The sequence below is a fragment of the Cavia porcellus genome, unplaced genomic scaffold, assembly GCF_034190915.1.
Source record: "Cavia porcellus strain 051 isolate PalLab524CR breed Dunkin Hartley unplaced genomic scaffold, mCavPor4.1 scaffold_24, whole genome shotgun sequence".
In the NCBI taxonomy this organism is placed as follows: Eukaryota; Metazoa; Chordata; class Mammalia; order Rodentia; family Caviidae; genus Cavia; species Cavia porcellus.
Window position 1 is genome coordinate 21,244,660 of NW_026947507.1, and position 21,256 is coordinate 21,265,915.

General features: G+C 32.0%; 1 protein-coding gene across 4 annotated transcripts in view; it reads left to right on the forward strand.

Moving 5' to 3' along the window:
* The window catches only part of Glra3 (glycine receptor alpha 3), a 155,738-nt gene that overhangs the window by 80,302 nt on the left and 54,180 nt on the right, over window positions 1-21,256 (forward strand). For all 4 annotated transcript variants that reach the window (XM_023564833.2, XM_063234739.1, XM_013151625.3 and 1 more), the window contains exon 5: window positions 11,116-11,198. In XM_023564833.2, coding sequence (XP_023420601.1) covers window positions 11,116-11,198 — 83 coding nt within the window. The remainder of the gene's footprint in view (window positions 1-11,115; window positions 11,199-21,256) is intronic.

Here is a 21,256-nt window from a genome sequence, read left to right on the forward strand (position 1 = left end):
AAGTAGCTGAGTCATACATACGGGTAAATTTTTTATGCATTTATGTATATTACCGCCCTTAAGCATTCATAGGTGAAGAAACGTTAAGGATGATTTCTCTGGGATCTATTTGATGTAGATAACTTTTCAGTATGTGCATTATTTTATCTTGGGGCTTCCATGATCAACCTTTTACATTTTTACTCTAATATCCCATTTTTATCCTTTCTAACATACTGAAAAGTGGTGATATTTTGATAAACTTTAAAGAAAGTGGGAAAGATATTTTAAAAATCAGTGTAGTGAAAGTGCTCAAAAGGAAATAACTGGGATAGGGGAGAGGAGAAAAGAAAGAGGGGAAAATGTTCTATATATCCTTGTGTATACATATATGTGTGTATAAATAGATACAAGATCTGTAGCTATACTACTAACCTCTGTTCATCAAAAAGAAGAATTATGTTTTCCTAGTCTGATGGTTAGATCATTTTTTATGCCTAAATCTTATAATCTGAACAACTACTTTCAAGATAACAATATGAAATATAAAATATATTAACTATTTAATTCCTTATTTCTTTTTTAAATTCTGTATAGTTTTGTCCTTTTGTTTTTAAAATTAAAAAATAAGAAATAAATTACCAAAAATATAAAGTAGCAAAGCCAAACGCAAAAAAGAAGAAAAAAATTGGTAGTATATAAAAATACACACAATCAAAGTGTGTATCACAATCCCTAGGAAAAAAATCTCATTTGCATTTTATTGATTCCTTATACATTTCGCAAGAGGCCACGCAATATTTAGAAAAGCATACAATATTATACTAATAATGACCAAGTATAAATATTAATTATAGAATTTCTTGACATTGCAACTTTAGAATTTATTCAATTCTTGCAGTTCATTAAACATCAAATAGGTATAGATTCAATCAGTCACTAAAAATGCTACATAATTATAGTAATATATTTGTATAAATAAATTTGTGTACATCTGAAAAATCCAATGACTACAGTAAGTATTTTCCACAGTTATTTTCTTAATTTAGTTTAATGGTAAAAACATGAAGTCAGTGGCAGAATTCATGTCACTTTTTTAGAACAGACAGAACAAATTCTATTCATAGCAAAAGGCAACTGTTTAACTTTTCATGTTACCAGTAACATTTTTTTAAAGGATTTAAGGTAGGCTTAATATTTAGTCTTTAGGCTAAAATTAACTCGTTGTGCTTCTCTCTTCTTCTTTTGTTCACTTTTCTTCTTATCAGGAGTGAGAAATACTTGGTTTTAACATTCTCTTCCTAATATCAAAGATGTTTATGTTTTGCCATGTTATAGTAAAAGATACATTAGTAAAATGAAAATTTAGTCTTAATACATCAGTTATTTTGAAAAGTCTTTAACAGAGTAGTTTTATAAATAACATTTCATTCTATGTCTGTTTCCTAGCTCTTCATTCCAACAGAGTATGCCAGGGTTTAGTTTTTATATTTGATGTAAATGTGTTTACTTTTAATATACTTACTGCTTCCTAACAGTAACAAGATGATATCAGTCTGCAGTGAACTGACATTTTAACCAATTTAACCATGCTAACACATGTTAATATTACCTGTGTAAGTAATTACTAACATAAAGGGGGATTTTAGATTCCCCCACTTATTAAGACCTGTGTCTCACACAGATGGAAACTTAATAGTGATAACCAGGTCTAAGCAAGAGGACACTGAAACTTTTTTAAAAAGTAATCAAGAAATAAGTCTCATAGTAAGAATTTAGCTTCTGGAAGGTAGAAAGTTATACACGTTTACATTGTACGGAAGTAAAACTAAAATCCATTGACACAGTGGCTAGGACCAACTTAAGGAAACTCTCAAACATGGACAAAAAAAATGCTGGCTTACAGACATTAGAAGCCAAAGAATACACAGGTGAATTCCTAGGATTGTCTTTTTGCCTCATATATTTCAGATTCTGGCAGCCTGGATAAATCAATAGCTACAGGAATAAAAAATGTTTTAGGAAAAATGTTATTTCTCTAGCCAGTCTCACACTGTGTTAGAAAAGGGGCAGCCTAGCAAGAGAGAAAACCTTTAAATAATTGCTCTATTTCAGTCTAATACTGCTGGGAAAAAGTGTGACCCCACCTCAAGTTCACACCCAGGCCATCAAGCTCAAGTGAAAGAACAAGCCTGGGCTGCTAGTCTTGCTAAGCTGTGACAAGGCATCCCACGCCTGAGCAGTGACGCTGCCATGGATAGAGGGACCTGCACTTTCATCCCCACTGGCTTGTAATGCCCCTCCTATGTGCAGTGTCCCTAGTGACCACATAGAAATCCAGCCCCACCTTACAGAAATGAGACACTCTCTCCTTCCGTTTTTGGCATTTCCAGAGTAGTCTAATGGAGAGTCAGGACCTTTAAACCATCCAGCAGTAATAAGATCTTTCCCATCCTGGTGTCAATGGAGACCACGCAGGAAGCTGCAACAGCCAGAGGCTTCCAGGAGCCTCTCTCCTCACACAGAGCTAATTAGGAAGCTGACTTCTCCCGCCTAGAAGTAACAAGGTGCACCCCTGCTTTGTCTTGATGGAGCAATGTCAGAAAAGCCCATTAAAATAGAAAATTTATATGATCCAGAATTTCAGAAAGTAATATCCTCCACAAAAATTGGTGCTTCAATCATAAAGACCTGAAATTCTCAAACTGAATAATAAAAGACAACCAACTGATGCTAACATGAAATTAACAAAGATATGAAATATTTGACAGTAACTTTAGCCATGATAAAAAGCTTCAGTGAGTACTTACAAATACACTTACTACAAATGAAATATTGGGAATCTTCAATAAAGAAATATAAATGGTATAGTCAAGTGACAAATGACAGTTTTAGAACTTAAAAATTCCTCAGGAAACTAAAAATTTCTAAAATCATCCAAAGAATAACCTTTTATATATAGAGGAAAAACAATTAGAAATAGAAAATTTTCTTCAGAAACCATGGGGACCAGGTTTTTTGACAGAAATTATGGTGATCAAAAACAAATAATACTTAGCTTTCAGGTGCTCAGAGAAAGGAATTCTCTTCCTAGTGTCTTGTACAGAGTAAAAATTTCCTTTAAGAATGAAGATAAGCTCATGACATTCTTAGAAAAAAGAAATCTAAGAAAATTAAGTCTGAAAGCATGGGTACGAAGTTTTCTAGCGGTGTGGATGCAACTCAGTGGTGCACGACCTGCCTGGCAAATGTGAGGTCCTGAGTTGGATTCCTGGTACAAAGGAAAACAAAGTTTTCTAAACAGAAAGAAATGCTAAAATGAGAAGCATAGAGATAACAAAAAAGGACAGAAGAAAAATATGGATAAAAACAATGTATTTTTATTCTTATCTTGGGTTTTAGACATTATACTTAATAATTGAAGCAAAAACTTAAACACTAATGTGAGGGAAATCAAATAATAAATATTAAAATATTTTTATAAGTACATAGTGAGGAATTAAAAAGAATAGTTAATGTTTAGTGTTGTATAGCATACATATTGTGATCAAATGACTTTCTATTACCTGGAAAGATAATTTGTTAACGTATATAAAATATATTTATCCAGTTCATTAATTCTATTTTTAGGAATTAAAATTATATACATATTCAAAACAAATGAATTTATAAAATATTCACTGCACCAATGAAGTGGCAAACAGAAACAGAACAATCAGCATTATGTCCATTAATAGAAACATGACTTCATACAGTAATATTCCTATGCCATGAAACACTGCATAAGACAGATCTAAATGTACTCACAAGAACAGCCAATAGACAGCCTATAAAATATGCTGCATATCAGATATATGTGAGATATGTGAGATGTGTGGGAAAATTAAAGAGAAACATTTAGTGATTTGTATTTAAAACACTTCTAAGCATATAAGCCTAGTTGTGTACATAAAAGATTCATATGCAGTCCTGAATTGCATGCCATTTTTGTCAACGGTTGATCACATTTATGATAGTGATCCCATAAAAATGATGAAACTGAGTTTTCATTGCCTAGTGACATGGTAATTATTATATGATCAAAACAAAACACATTGCTCATATGGCAGAAAGACACTGGAGCAAAAATTTAGCACACTAACAACTGTATAAAAGTATAGTACATATGATTATGTACAGCAGCTGTGTGGTGAACAATACTATCTAGATTTGTTTAAGGCCGTGTGTGTGTGTGTGTGTGTGTGTGTGTGTGTGTGTGTGTGTATGTGCTGAATATTTAACCATAAGTATTTTTGTGTTTGGGAAATGTCAATATGAAGACTGTAGTACTAATATTTTAGTTTTCCCTTCCTAATTAACATAGCAGACTATAAAAGCTAAAGGACTTTTTGTGTGGAGTTTCATGTTCAGAATATTTCCTCAAAACTTAAAACAGTTGACTCAGTCCTTCCTAAATGATCTGTCAAATAGAATGAGTCATTTAATTAAGGAGATTGTATAATATCAAGATTGACACTCTTCTAAAGTTAGTTGCTCTAAACCTAGTGCATTACATTAGCAATTATTAAAGAGCATTTATTATATTGAAAGTTAAATAACTTCGCTATGATAAGTAAAATCTTGTTACTATGTCTTTTAGAAATGTTCAAGAATGTTCTCCTTAGAGCAGAGAAATAGAATTCAATTTATGCTTTGTATAAATGACGTTACTCATTATGAATACTTCATATTTCTTCTAATATGTGGGGAGAAACTATAGAATAATGCAGAAGTATATCTTTTGGTTTGCAGTATGAATTCAGATGAAACAGATGGTCTCTCAACTCCTAGACTTTGCTATATCCTGGCTCACATGATAAAAGAAAAAAACTCGTTTTTTGTAAGTTGTTTTTGGAAATCTCACAGGGCTTTGAAATCTTCAAATGCATCACATCTTCAGTCTCTTTGTTAACAAAAATTGTGCTTGAAAAAAGTCTTGTTCAATTTACAAATGGAGCATCTGTGATTTTTCATGTGAGATCTGGCTTTCTTGCATGTTTATAAAAAGAAGCAGAATGTCCTGGAAGTGTGACCTATTGAACTGAAGCGTCCATCTGTATTTCCTCTTTAATCCCCCTAAAACAATGAAATGAACTGAATAAGAGATAAAAATGGTATTAATACAGAGGAAGATGAAAGTCCTGGAAAAGGCATCATCAACAGACAGACAAGTTTAGGAAGCTTGAAAATGAATGTTTGTGAAAATTGACCTAATCCGTGTATCAGAAACCTAAGCCAAAATGGATAAATCTCAGAAGAAAAAAATAACAAATATCTTTGAACTTCCAGAAATTTCAGGCAGCTAACTCTTTTGAAATGAGAACTAGGAAAGAGCTTTTGAGAGAGTGGAGAATTAACGTAAATTTTATGAAAATAATGAACCTCTGTTCCAAATCGCCTTACCCATGCCCTTCAAACTAACAACTGCCTTTCTGCCTTTTGACCTGGGCAGACGATGTTAAAATGTTCCTTCAAAAACTTCAGGACCAAGGACTCTAGGTACAACTGGTGCTTGTCATGAGCCGTATGAAGAAAATGAAGATGATAGGAAGACCCTACATGGAATGGTCATAGAACTAGGCAACTCTACATGATGAAAGCCAGACCTAATATTCCACTGAACAGCAGACAGAAGAATACATCTCTGGAGAAAGAAACTAACTTGCTCAAGAAAAAAGATCTACAGATGCTGACAACTGAAGAAGGTTTATTATCATGTCATTCTATAGTTAAGACCATTATTCAATAAGTATATACTATAAATTGAGATCCTAACAGTGTTCATTGCCTCATTCTTATAAACAGACATTTGAGGAAACTTTATTATTACTTTAAATCAAAGAACAGAAAAACAAAATAAAAAAGTAAGAAGAAAAGAAAAAGAAAATTTAAAAGAAATAAAATATGATTCAAGAAAACACAAGAATCCGAACAAAGCCAGAAAAGAGCCCTCTGGACAATTGAGACAATTGAATTTCATTCAATGAGTAAAATAGTTTTAGGAAAGAAAAAAATAAAAACATTCATAATTCATAGTACTTTAAGAACAATTAGTGATTTAAAAAAATGAAGTTTTTGCAAGATAAAATGAAGAAATCATCCTGAAAATATACCTTTAGACCTTGGGGTGTTTGAAGCACTAGTTAGAATATAGAAACTGAGACACATTAATACTTTAAAGAAAATAAAATGTTATATAAAGACAATAATTATAGTAAACTACAAGCTCAACTATAAATAATTACATATTCCTAACAAGTAAACATTCAGTATTTAACTATGAATATTCGTATAATAATTTGAGAATTGATGAAGGGCTAACTATTTATGGAATGTGATATAAGGGAAATAAGTTTCTATATTTCTCCCATAGGAAGCTAATGGTAATTTCATATCTATTAAAAGCCAAAATGATATTGCAGTATCTTGCATCTATGATCTTAGATGGTAGACAAACAGCTAAAGAATAGTTACCTCTAAGGAGATACAGCTGTAATAATGAACGCAACAAGCATAAAATTGTTTTTCAATGTTTTATAAAACTTTTTGAACTTTTAAATTATGATGATTTTAATTTAAATCTCATTTTAAATGAACACTTTTCAAATGAGGGGTTTCAGGCCAGACAGATGACTCCAGATTCTCAAGTTTGGCATCTTATTTACCTTGGTTTTAAAGTCAGTCTGTGTCTATTTCATAGATGCTGATAGAAGATGCAAGGCTCCCGCTGAGCCAGAGAAACAGGATTTCATTACTCAGTGAAAGTAAGCAGCAAGAATATGAACATATTTGCTTTGTTTCTCTTTTGTTCTCCAGTCTTGGAACAACACAATGAAGTGAATGTAGCATACTATGGAAGACAGAGTCTGGAGAACTCACTGCTTTAAATCAGCCTTCTCATGGTTCACGTGCACAATATTGCCTCATCTCTAGAAATTAGGACCTGAATAAACCATCTTAAGAAATGCCTCAGGAAGGAAGACAGGAAAAAGGAATGAAAAAGAGATGTATCTTGTATAATATCAACTTCCCAGGATGAGTGTAATCATTATGTACTCCAAATATATACTCCTAGAAAAATTGGGGGAGGGGGAATGCCTCCTTTAAAACAATATCAGGTCTTTGCAGTGTTGTTAGTTATCAGCTGTGATTTGGAGAAGTCTACTTCTGAAAGACTCATTTTTCCTTGTGTAATATAATAATACTAATACCTTTAAACCTGAAATAGTAAATATAAAACATTTAGCATGGTGACAGGGGTGTAACACATACTAGTTTGTATTCTCATCTTTCCAAAAAAGAAAACAAACCATATACACTCTAGTGTTTTCTACAAATCAGCACTAAATGGTCTCTTCCAAGTCTCTACAGTAGCCTCAGTTTTAGAAGTCTCACCTCTAAAATGGAGATGAAAAGATAATTATCATAACATCCCAGAAGCATATTATAGGTAGTCACATTATATACTCCTTACTTGACTGGTATAACTAACGCTTTCAGTTTTCTATTACAGAAAAATTACTGGTTTAAAAATAAAATAGCAAGAAGAAAGTTTGTGTCAAACACATAATGTATAGTAACTTCTCAAAGATTGTAGTAATAATTCTAATTTTATTTAAGCTAAAATAATTTTAAAATTTGATTAAAAAATATATTTGTGCAATGCATTTTAATTTTTGAACGTTGACAGACAATATTTAACCCAGCGAATCAAACTATTTTGTAAGACTTTAAAAAAAAATTCTGTTCGGTCAAGGGAAATTCATTTGCATTGTTATAAAATACATGTTGTAAGCCAAATTTGGCATGAAAGTAATTGTATATTTTTCTGAGGTGCTATATTTTACTCTTTTCAGATTCCTGAGGACTGTCATTGGTGCTGAGGTTGTTTTGCTAATATATTTGAGCTGATAATATTTATGCTTGCCTTCCAGGTCATATGACAACAAATCTCCAGAATTAGTACATCGAGAGTAATTCTAATCTTCCTCCTAGTTCTCTATTATTCTTCCCTCTTCTATGACATATTTATTAATTATAAAATAATTCATGATAAAATGAATTGCTCAAATATACAAAATGTTAGAGAAATTTTTTAAGTTTAATGACATTTCTCTAATTTCTTTTGGAAAAATTGTTACTTATGTATGATTTAACTCACATTTTAATAACTAATGGCATAAATAGACACAAATACAAAATATAAAATATGTGTGACTTCATTAACTATTTTTCAGAAAAATGTTCCAATGTTTTTGAGAGTCTAAAGATTAAGAGCACTAGAACTATACTCCCAGTGCTGCAAATTCTTCTCTAATAATTTCTGCTTTGTATTGCGAGGGAAGTTATTTAACTTCTAACTTTTTGTCTCTGTAAAATAACATAATATTGTTTACTTGCCTCTTAAAATATAGTATAGGATAAATAAGTTACTACAGAGTGCCTACTGTCACAAACTAAGCACTATAAAATATTAGTTACTATGATATTACAGAAAATAGGTCAAGATATTAAATGCTAGTTAGCATACTATTATCTTTATTATACCAAATTTAGAAATATTAGAAATGTTCTAATTTAGAATGATGATTTTTTTGTTTCATAAAAAGTCTACGATGGAGTTAGATCACATTTTAAAACTCAATTAGTGTTTGAGATATATATCAGACTATGAGCAATGCTTTTTTTAATGCAGTAATAAAATTTTAATAATGTCAACTGTCACACTAGATGATATTCAGTTTTTAAAGCATCACTACCTCACTCAGCCAAGATTTCTTAGGGAAAAATAAGAAACGCCACATCCTGTTTATGTGTCTTGTCTCAGGAAAAGGAACTTTGTGTCCTTCTTTCACAAGAAAACATCCATTTCAAAACAGTAGAATATGAGTAATTGTCTCTTGGGTTAGTTGTCTTTTGATGTGGTCAAATCATATCTTCAATTTATATGTAATGTTTGATGAAGAAATTTAGTATCACATGTACCAAGTTGACAAATACTTTTAATTAATATTCTGTTAAAGAAGCAATCTTATAGTATCCTGAAAAAAAGTCAACAAACAGAGATTTGTTCAGGATATGATTTATTACAGGAATTCTACAAACTCCGTTTTTCTTTGCCAAATAATTCCTTTCAAGTAGTATTTTTTTAAGAATTACATAATGACTCTCATTTTATGCCAAAAACATAGCCAGAGTATGAATTTGACATCACATGCATGGTGAGAGTGTGGAGAGGATTCTGAGAATTCTACTTACTTTCACACAAAAGGTCACAGAAGCAGGTGTTTGAAGCTAGCTGGCTGAAAGCCTTGGGTGTTTGGAAAATTGTGTGAACATTACAAAACATATGTCCACATATTCCTCTAATAAATCTTTTAAGAGGCAGAGAACACACTGCCCACTTAATTTTACAGCTGCCTTTTTAAGAGAATTTTGTAAATATACACAAGTAGTCAAAGGATGGCTTACCCTTGGAGAATCAGGAAGAAAACGGAATTTGAATATTGAACTCTATGTATTATTTTTGTGTCACAGCTTCTGATCCAAATGAATTACCAAAGGATCCTCCAAGGACACTTAAAATTCAGCAGCTCCTTTTGTCTGTCTGTTTATGTCTCTCAAACTATGTTAATTAGACCTAAGTCACCAAGATATTCACTGTGGAATACAAATCAAGATAACTTTATGTCTGTGATTGACATAAAAATGACATTTTGAAGAATGAAGTTATATTGAGTAGAATTTTTTCTCAAAGCTTAAATAATTCTTATGTATGATTTAATTCATTCTTCTTTGTGCCCAAACTTCAGAATTTGGGAGAGAGTAAATTGAGGGAGTCTAGGAGCTATGGAATTTACCACTAATCATTAATAACTAATATTTATTGATTATTTCTTATGTGTCAAGCACTTGTCCAATCATGTTATATATTTATCAATGCATGCATTACTCCCAGCAACTCTACAGAGAATACTATTATTAACTTAATTTTACAGATGAGAAGTACTATGCATGAGGTCACAAAGTTTAGGCAAACTAATCAACTTAGGATACACAGTAACACTGAATTTCAGTATAAATGCTTTAATAAATGAGGTTAAGAGGCTGTCTAGAGAGCTCTCAGAAAGGAAGCTTAGTTGAAGAATGTTGTATCTGCCTCTCCTGCCCTTCCTCTTTTTTCTTGTCTCCTTTTCCTACTCCCCCAAACAATTTTGGTAATACGCTTTTTTTGGTACTAGAAATCAAACTCAAAACCTTACATTTGCCAGGCAGGCACTGTGCCTCTGAGCTATATCCCCAGCTTAATACACATTTCTAATAAAAAATATTTCAAGAATGATTAATTATCTGGAATACCAACATACAATATACCAACATACAAAAACCCTCCCAAAATGGAAAAAAAGCCTTTGCAATGAGCAGAGCCTACTATCTAGGTTAAGCTTTATATTAGTAAAATAGGAAGTGTTTGATCAACGTAGAATTATATCGCGGACACTAGAGGGTTTGTTTCCTAACTGATGAGACCTAGTGAAGTGCTCTGCTTGCAAACTGGGAACCGGATTCTATTGACTGCATTTTCAAGCTCCCAGGTTCACTCCAGTAAAGACTGCTGGCTATTCACTGGCAACTTGCTCAGTTATAAAGTTGTCATAGAGGATCATTTCTCTGTACCCAATTATCCTACATTTAGCAGTCCAATTCCTCTTGTACACTTCCCTCTTAAAGATCTGCTAATGGAATTTAGTGGAAAATGCATCTTTTGACACTATTAATTTTATGGAAACCACCCTCAATCTGTCTCTTTTAACTGCTTTTTTAAAACTGTGCTCCTCTGACAGTCATGGTCCTGTCTAATGGAATTTAAAAATAAATTATCAATGTATAAATAAACACTATTCTCGGCCTACGCCCCTAAAAAAACTCTACATTGGTGAATAAAGCTATGGCTATTTCTTCATACCTAAATCAGAGAAAATGTCATCCGAATGGATGTTTAGTCACTACCAAAGCAACAAGGTTTATGCTAAGCAACTGAGAATTCATATGATGTTATAAATTTTCCTTAAAAATAATTACTTTGAATTCTTTCAGATTAACGTTAACACTTTCCTGCCCAATGGATCTTAAAAATTTTCCAATGGATGTACAAACATGTATAATGCAACTGGAAAGCTGTAAGTATGAAAAAATTACTTTTTATGCATACTATCAAAATACAGTAAATAGAATTTATGACTTAATCTACTTTACAATTTTTGCTCACGTTTTTACTGGATAGACATGTACTCTTTTAGTGAGTGTTTAAGTCAGTGCTATGAATACCTGCACTCTATACTGTGGAAAATAAACAAATTAAGAAATTAGAAATAAAAGTCTTTAAATTTGAAATAAAGTATATATCTCAATACACATAATTAAGATTAAAGGATAGTGAGATAGTGATTTTTATGTCTTGAGTCCCTACCACAGGCTAAGCACCTGTATAAGAAACAATAAAAATACACAGTGAATGGCTAAATTTTAAAAACGATAACAGTAAAAATACATTGATTTTAATCTCCCTGAAGATTCTTCCTGTAGCTCCAATGCACTCTACCATTCTTTCCACTCTGTGAAGCACTTCTAAAAGCTCTCCCCTTTGCAATATGTGGCCAAAAATATCGTGAAGGCTGCTGCCCAGTGCTGTCCGATGGCCAGGCAAGGCTGTTGAAAAATGACAGTGTCCTCATCCATCTCATTCATTGGATCTGACATGTTGCAGCTGAAGGCTCTTTTTCAAAGTCTAAATAGCCTTTCATACTCATGTAATTTCTTATATTTCCAACCATGCAGTAATGGTCAATCAGAATATAGAGTTACTGTGATCCAAATTTATAATCAGCTGATAATAAACTATCCAGTTCCCAGTTGTGCTTCTTCCACTAGATAGTATTTATGGTTTTCATTTTTACTCTGCTGAATATATTATGCCATTCCAGGAGAATACTCACCTTTAGCACTGTCTCAGAGATTTATCCAGTTTTTCCATGCTCTGCTAAAGGCGTTGAGAATGAATCCATACTTATCGCTGATTTTTGTACTTATAAATGAAACTTTCAGATGCACCAATGTCTTCAAAACACGTCCATAAAATCAACCCTAAATTAGAGTTCATGCTTGATTTTATGCTAAATATTTCTTTCTTGGAGCACTGGATCAGGAATATGTAAAAATCAGTTTGACATCTTTGCTGAGTAAAGGCTGAAGAGGGAGGGATCTTCCCAGTGAGACAGGCCCTGCAGTGTGGTGGAGGTGTCACTAGATGGCGGGCCCACCTTGTAAGGAACACGACGCATGGTACCCTGGCCATCCACTAGGGTTTTCCTGAAGAGAGTAGAAATACCTATTTCTCTGATACAACTTCTGCTTAAAATGTAAATAGTTTGTCTTTATAAGTACCACTTAAAGAGTAAATATAGATGTGGATAAAATGCTAAAGTAAATTAGAGGAAAATAAGGTAATTTAAAATTGGGAGGGCTATCTAGCATTAAAGAGGAACAGAGATGGAACATTCTCAGCAGTGTACACTTTCAATTGCACTATGAAGAAAAGTAATTTGAGGACAGGGGTTATTGGGTATCTTGTATAGCCAAAAACCAGACCAAAATAAAACACATGTAAAGCACTTGAGTGGTGCTGTTCAGGAATGAATGAACTGTTCAAGAATTAAGGGACAACAAAATTGGTCAGTACTTTGACTCTTAAAGATTAATTTATCAATGAAGTGAAATTTGCAATAGTTTAGCAAAAATATTAGAAGCAGAGACAAAATGAAATGATGTATAAGGTAGAAATTACAAAGATGTGAAAACAAAATTGTTTAAAAGACAAGCACAGACTATTGTGTTTAGCACATCAGAAAATTGACAAACATTGATTATGTCATAAGCTACAAAGAAAGATTCAGTAAAATCTTATGAAATTTTGAAGCCTTAGTTTTCACTAAGTGTTTTACATTTCAACACAACTTTGATGTATAGTTGTTGCCCGAGATAAATGATATCGAGTGACCTTCACAGTGAACATAAGTTAACTACTACACAGTCATTAATCTAACTACGAGGATGATTGCATTCGTTTACTGAACTTCTGATTCCATTGCATGATTCTTTTTTAACTTCATGAAATAGAAGGCTATCATTTCAAAAGACAAAACCGTGTTAGTATCAAGGTTTTATTGGTAAATGTATTTGTAATCTTTGTTGGCCAATAAGAAATAACTAATCAATGATTGAATAAGCATGCTGCCCACCTACATTATACTAGCAAAGGAATTTACAAATATGTATCTAGTATGAGGGTTAAGAGAAAAACTCAAGATTCTGGTTTTAGCTTTTCATTTACATCTCAAAGAACATTTAAAAAGTGTCAATTTTTCTCCTAATTGAAATGAGACATGTAGAATTTTGTAAGCATGGAAAAATTATTGGATAATCTATCACAGGCATAATATTGAATCAAACATAACATAGGACACATAAACTATGGTCACATCTGCAATGGGCCTACTTCTGTATGTCATATCAAAAGATGACAGCAAGTTTGCGAGATAGTAGATAGTGCATAATAAAAGGAAAAAACACCAATATGTAAAATTTGAAGAAAGTTTGATTATTTAGGATTTAAAAAAATTTTAAATGACTCAGTAAATTCTATCATACTATCTTCCACAAAGAATGCCTTAAATCCCTAAAATTATCCCCAAAATGGGATAACCTTGAAAAAATACAAAAATTTTAGAAGATTTTTGAAATATAGCTTAATGAATTTTCTGTATAGAAATTGCTAAAGACAGAGGATATTTTTGTGGGATTTTTGGAAAATAAGTGACAACAATAGATGGAAAATTTTTACTATTGACTTTTCCAGCTTTATTTCAGAACCAGGCTTGACATTACACAGATGAGTTACTCTGGGAGCTTATGCTAAGCTTAGCCAAGACAAAAAAAGGGTTGGTGATAATTTTCACACTTATTTCCTAATAATCTCTATTCTTATCCAAACTCTTTCATAATTTAAATGTTTTCATATTGTGCAAAATAACGTTATGCTTTTTGTATCCTAGTGTGAAGTATGGATGGTTATTGTTTTCTACGTATTTGTTTATTAAATCCTTGTCATTGCAGTGTTAAGCGAAACACTCCCACAACAAAAAATATTCACTACTGAAGTAGCTACTTATGAAATGAATTTTCCTTTAACTATTAAATACTCCATTCTACATAAAACCAGTAACGGTTATCTTCTAATCTGTCTACACTTTTGTAAATTGAATTTTTCTGATTATCAGATATTTTAACTGCATGGCAATATACTAAAAATATGATAGAGTTACCAATTTCATAAAAGATGTTCCAACAGTTTTATATCAATTATATGTATTATTTGATTGAATCCTACCCATGATATAATGAAATAGGTTTTATTTACAAAATAAGGTTTAGCAATTAAACAACTTGGCCAAGATCACACAGCTATAAAGTGGACAGAGGAAACTGTTAGGTTTTAATTACTTGCAAATTTCTTGCACAAGTGTTAATCATCTTTATCTGAATTCTGAGAATTTATATACAGTAATTATGGTATTTTAAAGTTATTTCTGCAAGCTAGGCATATACTTGCTTTCTTCTATGGCAAGGGTAGAGCTCCCTTCTTTTCCTATTTCCCCCTCCCCTCACTGTCTTTCTGTGTATTAATAGTGGCCCAAACTAAGACCTACAAACTAAGCCTCTCTCACTCAGTGGCAGTGCCAATCATTTTGTCACTCTTACAGTCAAAGTTTACAGGCAGTTGCAAAATGCTCTTTACTTAGGCTGTAAGTAGTTAGATAATACTACAAGTCAGCACTATGTCCCCTTTCTGTATTTATCCAATTGGTTCACTTGAATAAGTATCAAGTATTTTATTTTATGTTATTTTATTTATTTTACTATGTTTTCATCTATGGTTTTACCCAATAAAATATTATCCTGTTAGGTTTACTTGACAATTCTACTTTGATGATACATGTTTCTCCTGACTATTCATCAAGGGAATTAGACCACATACAATTGCTCATTCCAAAAAGGGAAGGCTTTAGGAGACTCTGCTATGATGCACTAGATATATTCTTGTTTTATTAATACAGAAAAAAATCAACAATTGCTGTGTCTGTCATCTACAAATCACTGAAATAGTCATCAATAATTGGTTATCATTAAGTTATTTTGAAATCTTTCTCATAAGTATAGCAATAGAACCAAATATCTTGTTGAGAAAATTACTTGTGCTGTCATTTAATATTCTGACAGAGCTGCTAATGAGAGCCTGACATCACAATGATAGGACACCGAACAGGACCTTTCCTTCGTGACCCTAGTGGGAGTTCTGATAGGTCACAGCTTCCTCCTGACTCACTTGCTCACAGACAAAGCTTATTCTAGAATTATATGTATTTATTGCTCGGCTTTGTTGTTTCTAACTCACTGAATCTACCTGTTAGTAATGGACTATATTCTCAGTTATTCTCTTAATAGCTTTGTAATTCTTTATCGCTCAGTTAAGACTGCTTTGCTTCAGCAGTTTAATATATAAAATATCTTCATGGCCTGTAATTTCATTTTTCTTCAGGAAGAAAATGCAGATTAAAAAGTTAATATTTTTCTTCTTATCCCCAGTACTCCTATCCTTTCCTTTTACTTACAGAATCAAGTGATCCCTTTCTTGTTTGTAATTTCAGTTTTCATCTGAGTAAAATGCATTGAGAAAATCCTTTTAAAATTATTTTGTATCCTTTATTGCTTAACTAACATGAAATAATGTTTATTTATTTCAACTGTGTACTTTTTGACACTAATAATGCCAGTATAATCCTAAAGAGAGAAAAAGTTATTCTCTTCCCTCTGCCTAAAATGTGTTTCCTGCAGATTTAAACATAAGTTGACCCTTCGCATCCTTCCCTCAAGCCATTTCTGACCACCTTGTCACAATTAGCTCTCTACACTCCTGTTGCTTCCTATTCCATTATATTATATTTCCTTCGCTATGCGTGTAACTCTGTGAAATGGCAATTTAACTGTTATGTTTACATTTTTATTACCTGCTCCACCCAACTCACTATATTGGCTCTCTCAACTCTTTTTATTACTGGAAAAGTTGGTTAAAATTAAGATAATCCTCTTTTTATTTTTTTCTTGTTAAATATGGTAAATACAAATGGCATGTATTCTACAATGAAGTTAATATGGTCCTATTATGATCACAATTAATCTGAAGATTCATTAAAGAGAACATCAGAATGGCTGCCTGAAAACTTCTTTTTGCTCAGAGTATCCGGGAAGGTGCCCATAACAGACCCATGAACTTTTCAAGGATTCACTTTCACTTCTGTGTAATACCCCAGTGTGAAATCACAGTAGTTTCTTAACCTATGCCATACATTGACAGCTATTATATTAAAGAAGCGGTGCAGGAAAATGTCTTCTGTCTTTCCATAAGAAACTATATAAACTATAAATATCCATTAAATTTTCAGAGGCTGAATTGTCTCTTTCATAAAATAAATGCCATTAGATCCCAGGAAAAGTCACCTCAACTCCAAGAATCCATAAATTATTTGAACACGCCAGATCAAAAGTCTAATATGTTAATTTAAGAGCATAGCCTCTAGAAACCATGGAAGATTCACAAAAAGGATCTAGAGGAAAACAAACTCAAAATCAGTAAACAAAAACAACAATAATTATCTGTAGTAGAAGTCAAATATAAAACTACCCAAACTAGAAAATAAGAAGAGAAAAAGAAAAATATGTGAAGAAAAGTTAGGGGATAATTATTTTAAATAAAAAGACACAAATGGTTTGGTAGAAGAGCTGCACGAAGAGGTAAGTGAGATCTGCATTGCCACCTTTTAAAAAGTCAAAACCCAGGAATTTATCACGATGGAAAGAGCTTGGGGTGCTTACATTTTGCCTGTCCCCGTGAGGCAGGCATGGTCAAAGACTTATTGGCAGAGTGATAGCATCCCTCTCACATCCTCAGAGATGTAGAAGTCTGTACAACATTTAAAGAGTGCCTTGTCAAATGGAAAGACTCTGAGAAGTCCCCAGTGAACTGTTCCTTCAAGTGCTCGGCCCCTAGAAATTCATTGATTTTTCTGAGTTTTGGGTAAGAGCAAAAAGCAAAAAGCCAGATGCATATTTAGGGAGTGGGAAATACAGTTAAAGTTGGCAGAAGTAAGGGATATTCACATTTAACTCTGTTAAAATTCTATTTTTAAAAAAATGTATTAGTATTTTTTGCAATACTTAATGAATACATTCATCGTGGGACTTGGTAAATTACATGCGTTGCATTTTCATCCTTGTCCTTCTCTTTATCCTTCCCCCGCCTCTCTATATCCCGAGGTCTCTCTCCCATCTCCCAAGGTCTGCCTCCATGTTTCAGGTCATTGTATCTTTTACTTTGCACTTTAAATAATTTATACACTGGATTTCTCAAGTGATATTTTACTGTATCTGATTTATTTCATTAAGCATGTGATCTCAATTGTACATCCATCTTCCTACAAATGACACAAATTTATCCTCTTTATCACTGAGTAGTACTCCATTATATACATGTACATATATAAATTGTTGATTTAAAATAAAAGAATTATTGACTTAAAATAAGTGTAATTTGTGAGTTATAAATATGAGAGGTTTCTGCAATGTTTTTGTACATAAATATGATACAAACATATTGTAAGTAGAAGTTAAATTTTTCAAGAATGATAGTTTTTCTAAAACAAATAATAACCTTACAAATTTTCTCATTATAGCTATTTTGGAAATGGCAAAATATTAGTGAGGAGTTAGGACACAAAAAATGGAAAAAAATTCCCTGGATGTGTTTACAATAGTCATTTATGATTACATTTGTATTCTCAACCTAAATACAATCACTGATTCCATAATCTCCATGGAAAACTATTTATGATATATCTGCTAAATGCAAAATCTCTCCTGGTCTAGAAATAGGTTTTCATATTCATATTAAATAAATCAGCATATAATTATCAATTTATGTTAGTTTGGAAATTTAAATTACAATATAGTTGGACGATTTCATAAAAATTATGTTAAAATTTAGCACGTGTAGTTAAAAGAATATAAACTTAATTTAAACTGAGAAGTTTTAAACTTCTTGTTCATCTGTGATAAACCACTTAAGGTTTTCAAATAATGACTTTTCAAAAATAACTGAGCTTTTTTGATATGGTATTCCCATCTAAAAGATATGGTATTTTAAAACATTCTAACAGCAAGGGTTACAGTATTTCTCACAGTAATGTCTTAAGTCCCCTATAAAACTATTTTCCAGAGTCATCAATAATTTTGAAATGTAACTTGATTTTAGGAGATGAAACATAATTATACAGTCTAATTATTTAGATATTTTTCTGTTTGAATACCATTTTCATTTTAGTTATATATATTATGTTTACTTTCTGTTCCATGTAATAGTCTGCTTTGGCTAAGTTTTACTAATAATCTGCTTTGACTAAGTTTTACTAATAAGTAAAAATATATAAATTTTAAGTGTTAGTACATCTGAAAGAAGCAACATGGCTTTATTCATATGCTGAATTATAAATTGATAATTTATAGTAACCTCTGGATTTCTGCCAAAGCTAAACCCATTCTGTTTTTCTTATACTGTATATTAAATATGAATTTTGGTGTTTGAAACCTGCCCATTACCATGATGATTACCTTCTTTTGAACCTTCAATGAATATATGCAATGTTAAGGAAACATTAATTAGGAAAAAATAATTGCTCCAAACTTTTATAATTTTATTTATTTTTTATAATTTTTTTCCTGATATTTAAACTATCAAATCATGTTCAAGCTTAAATTTCATAGCACTGGTAACCCTAACTTATGGCATTCTCACATGCTTCCAAAAATCAGAATCTTAAGTGGGACTTCTTGCTAAGATATAGACCCATCTCTAGGATTAGTTAGGCTTTGGTTCTTACTTTTAAGTAACAATGTTGAAATATCAGACTTCAAAAACCCAATAGAATTATCACAGGATCTTTCCATTCTCTACTCAGAACATTGTAAACTTTTACATATTGGTTGATTGATTTGGCCCACGGTGTCTTTGTTAGCACTGGGGACCTATGAAGAATGATGAGATTTCACAGATTTGAGCAGATATGAAACTTCAGCCTTCAGAGTGGGGGACAGACATGAGATGTTCTCCCACAACCTGAAGTTTCATTCAATATGAACAGCTATGAAGAAAACAAGACATCATAATAGCTAGTGCTGATTTAATATCATCTTGTTTTGAAGCCCCACCAAACTGTTGTTCTTCTGTCTCCATTGGTTTTATCATGTTGTATCTTACTGGATTTTATTATATGTGATAGTATAAACAAAATTTTTTATAGGCAAAGAGAAAATATAGAAACCATTGTTTGTTTTCCATTAGCTGGTTCTAAATACCCTGTAACACTTTCATCCTCTTGAATGGTTTCACACTGCCTTGATATGTTTGATGCTACAGTATATGAAGTTATACGCAAATATTTCAAGGAAAGAGACACTATGGTAACTACTATTAAGTCAGGCTATCTTGTGGTGAAGCACTAGGTTACTGAAATTGTTATGCTTTGACCTACATTGTTATGTCCTCTTTTATCTCAATCTCCTCCTTTTTAAAAAAATTACTTATTTTTTATTATTTTTTAATTAAGGGAAAAATAAAAAATTAGCAGGATATATTATAGTAACTTTTTTGATTTCCTATTAACTTGATTTGAAGCCCTGTATTGCTCCTACCATCTTGTTTTGACTGATTTTACTCGGTTCTGTTTGATAGTATCAAGTTTGAGGGTATCCACAATTACTTTGAAGGCAATAAGATTCACTATGACGCCCATTCTGGTTTGACTATTATCTCTTGAAGTCCTGTAATGTCTCCAATGTTTAGGTTTTATTGGTCTTGTTCTGTACTATTTTGTTCAATTTTATTATACCTACTGATATAGGCAATTCTTTTTAAGGTAGCAAGAGGCATTATGGTAACCATTGTTGATTACCTTCTATTCTGTTTTTACATCATGTGCTGTGTCCATCCTTTGTTTTGACTGACAGCTTTGTTTTGTCATATTTGGTTTTATTCTCTTCCAAAAAAAAGTAATAAAAACTATGGGAGTAAAAAACTAAAAATGTGTAAATGTTGTTTTACAAAAGGAAAAAAAGTACTCTAAAGGATACAACTGCAAGTGTGTTTAGGTGTGTTGAGATAGATGATCATATTACTAAGTTTTTGTTGGATCATTTAACACAACTGTTTGCAGTGTCACTGTTTGAATGTCCACTTTGTAGGCTTTACTCCTGTAACTTGAACAACTATTTCTAAGATGACAATATGTAGTATATTAACTAGAGATTTCTTACTGTTTTTTTAAAATTCTGTATTACTTGTACCCTTATACTATTTTGGTTTTTTTTTTTCTTTTAAATAAAAAAAGTAATAGGCTGAATCCTCTAATTGACTATAGAAATCCAAACAACTAAAACATCTTTTCTTCATTAAAATGGGCTTATAAACAAGTTCTTTTCTAATGTTAACTGAGTTTTCTCACAAGACTTTTAAAAACTGTTTATTTAATTGTGTCAATTGTATGAAGTTTTGAGAGATGTGAACAAACATGTTGGGGTCGGGGGGCTCTCAAAAAGAATATTTAGGAGTTATTAGTTATATTTTCACCTTTATCTCCACAGAAAAAGGGAAATCTTAAATCACCGTTATCTATTAGTGTCTCAGGTCTTCAAAAAGAAATTTAAGCCAAGCACATGTAAGATAATTGTTATAGGTCATTTTACCAGAAGGCTTGAGACACAATATAATTATTAAAAAGGGATGTAATTATTTAATTTAGTACACTTACAACTCAAACGAAACCACATGTCACAGCATGAGTTTTGGCAAAATAATTCAAATTAAATGCACAAATTAAAAATAAAGAGGTTTTACTTAAATGCACTTTGACATAACAGTTGTTCCTTGTCAGGTCAATAAAATTTACTTGAGTAATATTTCTCCTAGCAATGCTCGGCATGTGCCAGGAGTGAACAATTTCTTCTTTTTATTCTTTTTAATTCCTGCTGCAGAGCAAGAACACAAGAATTTGCAAACTGGGTCAAACTAGAC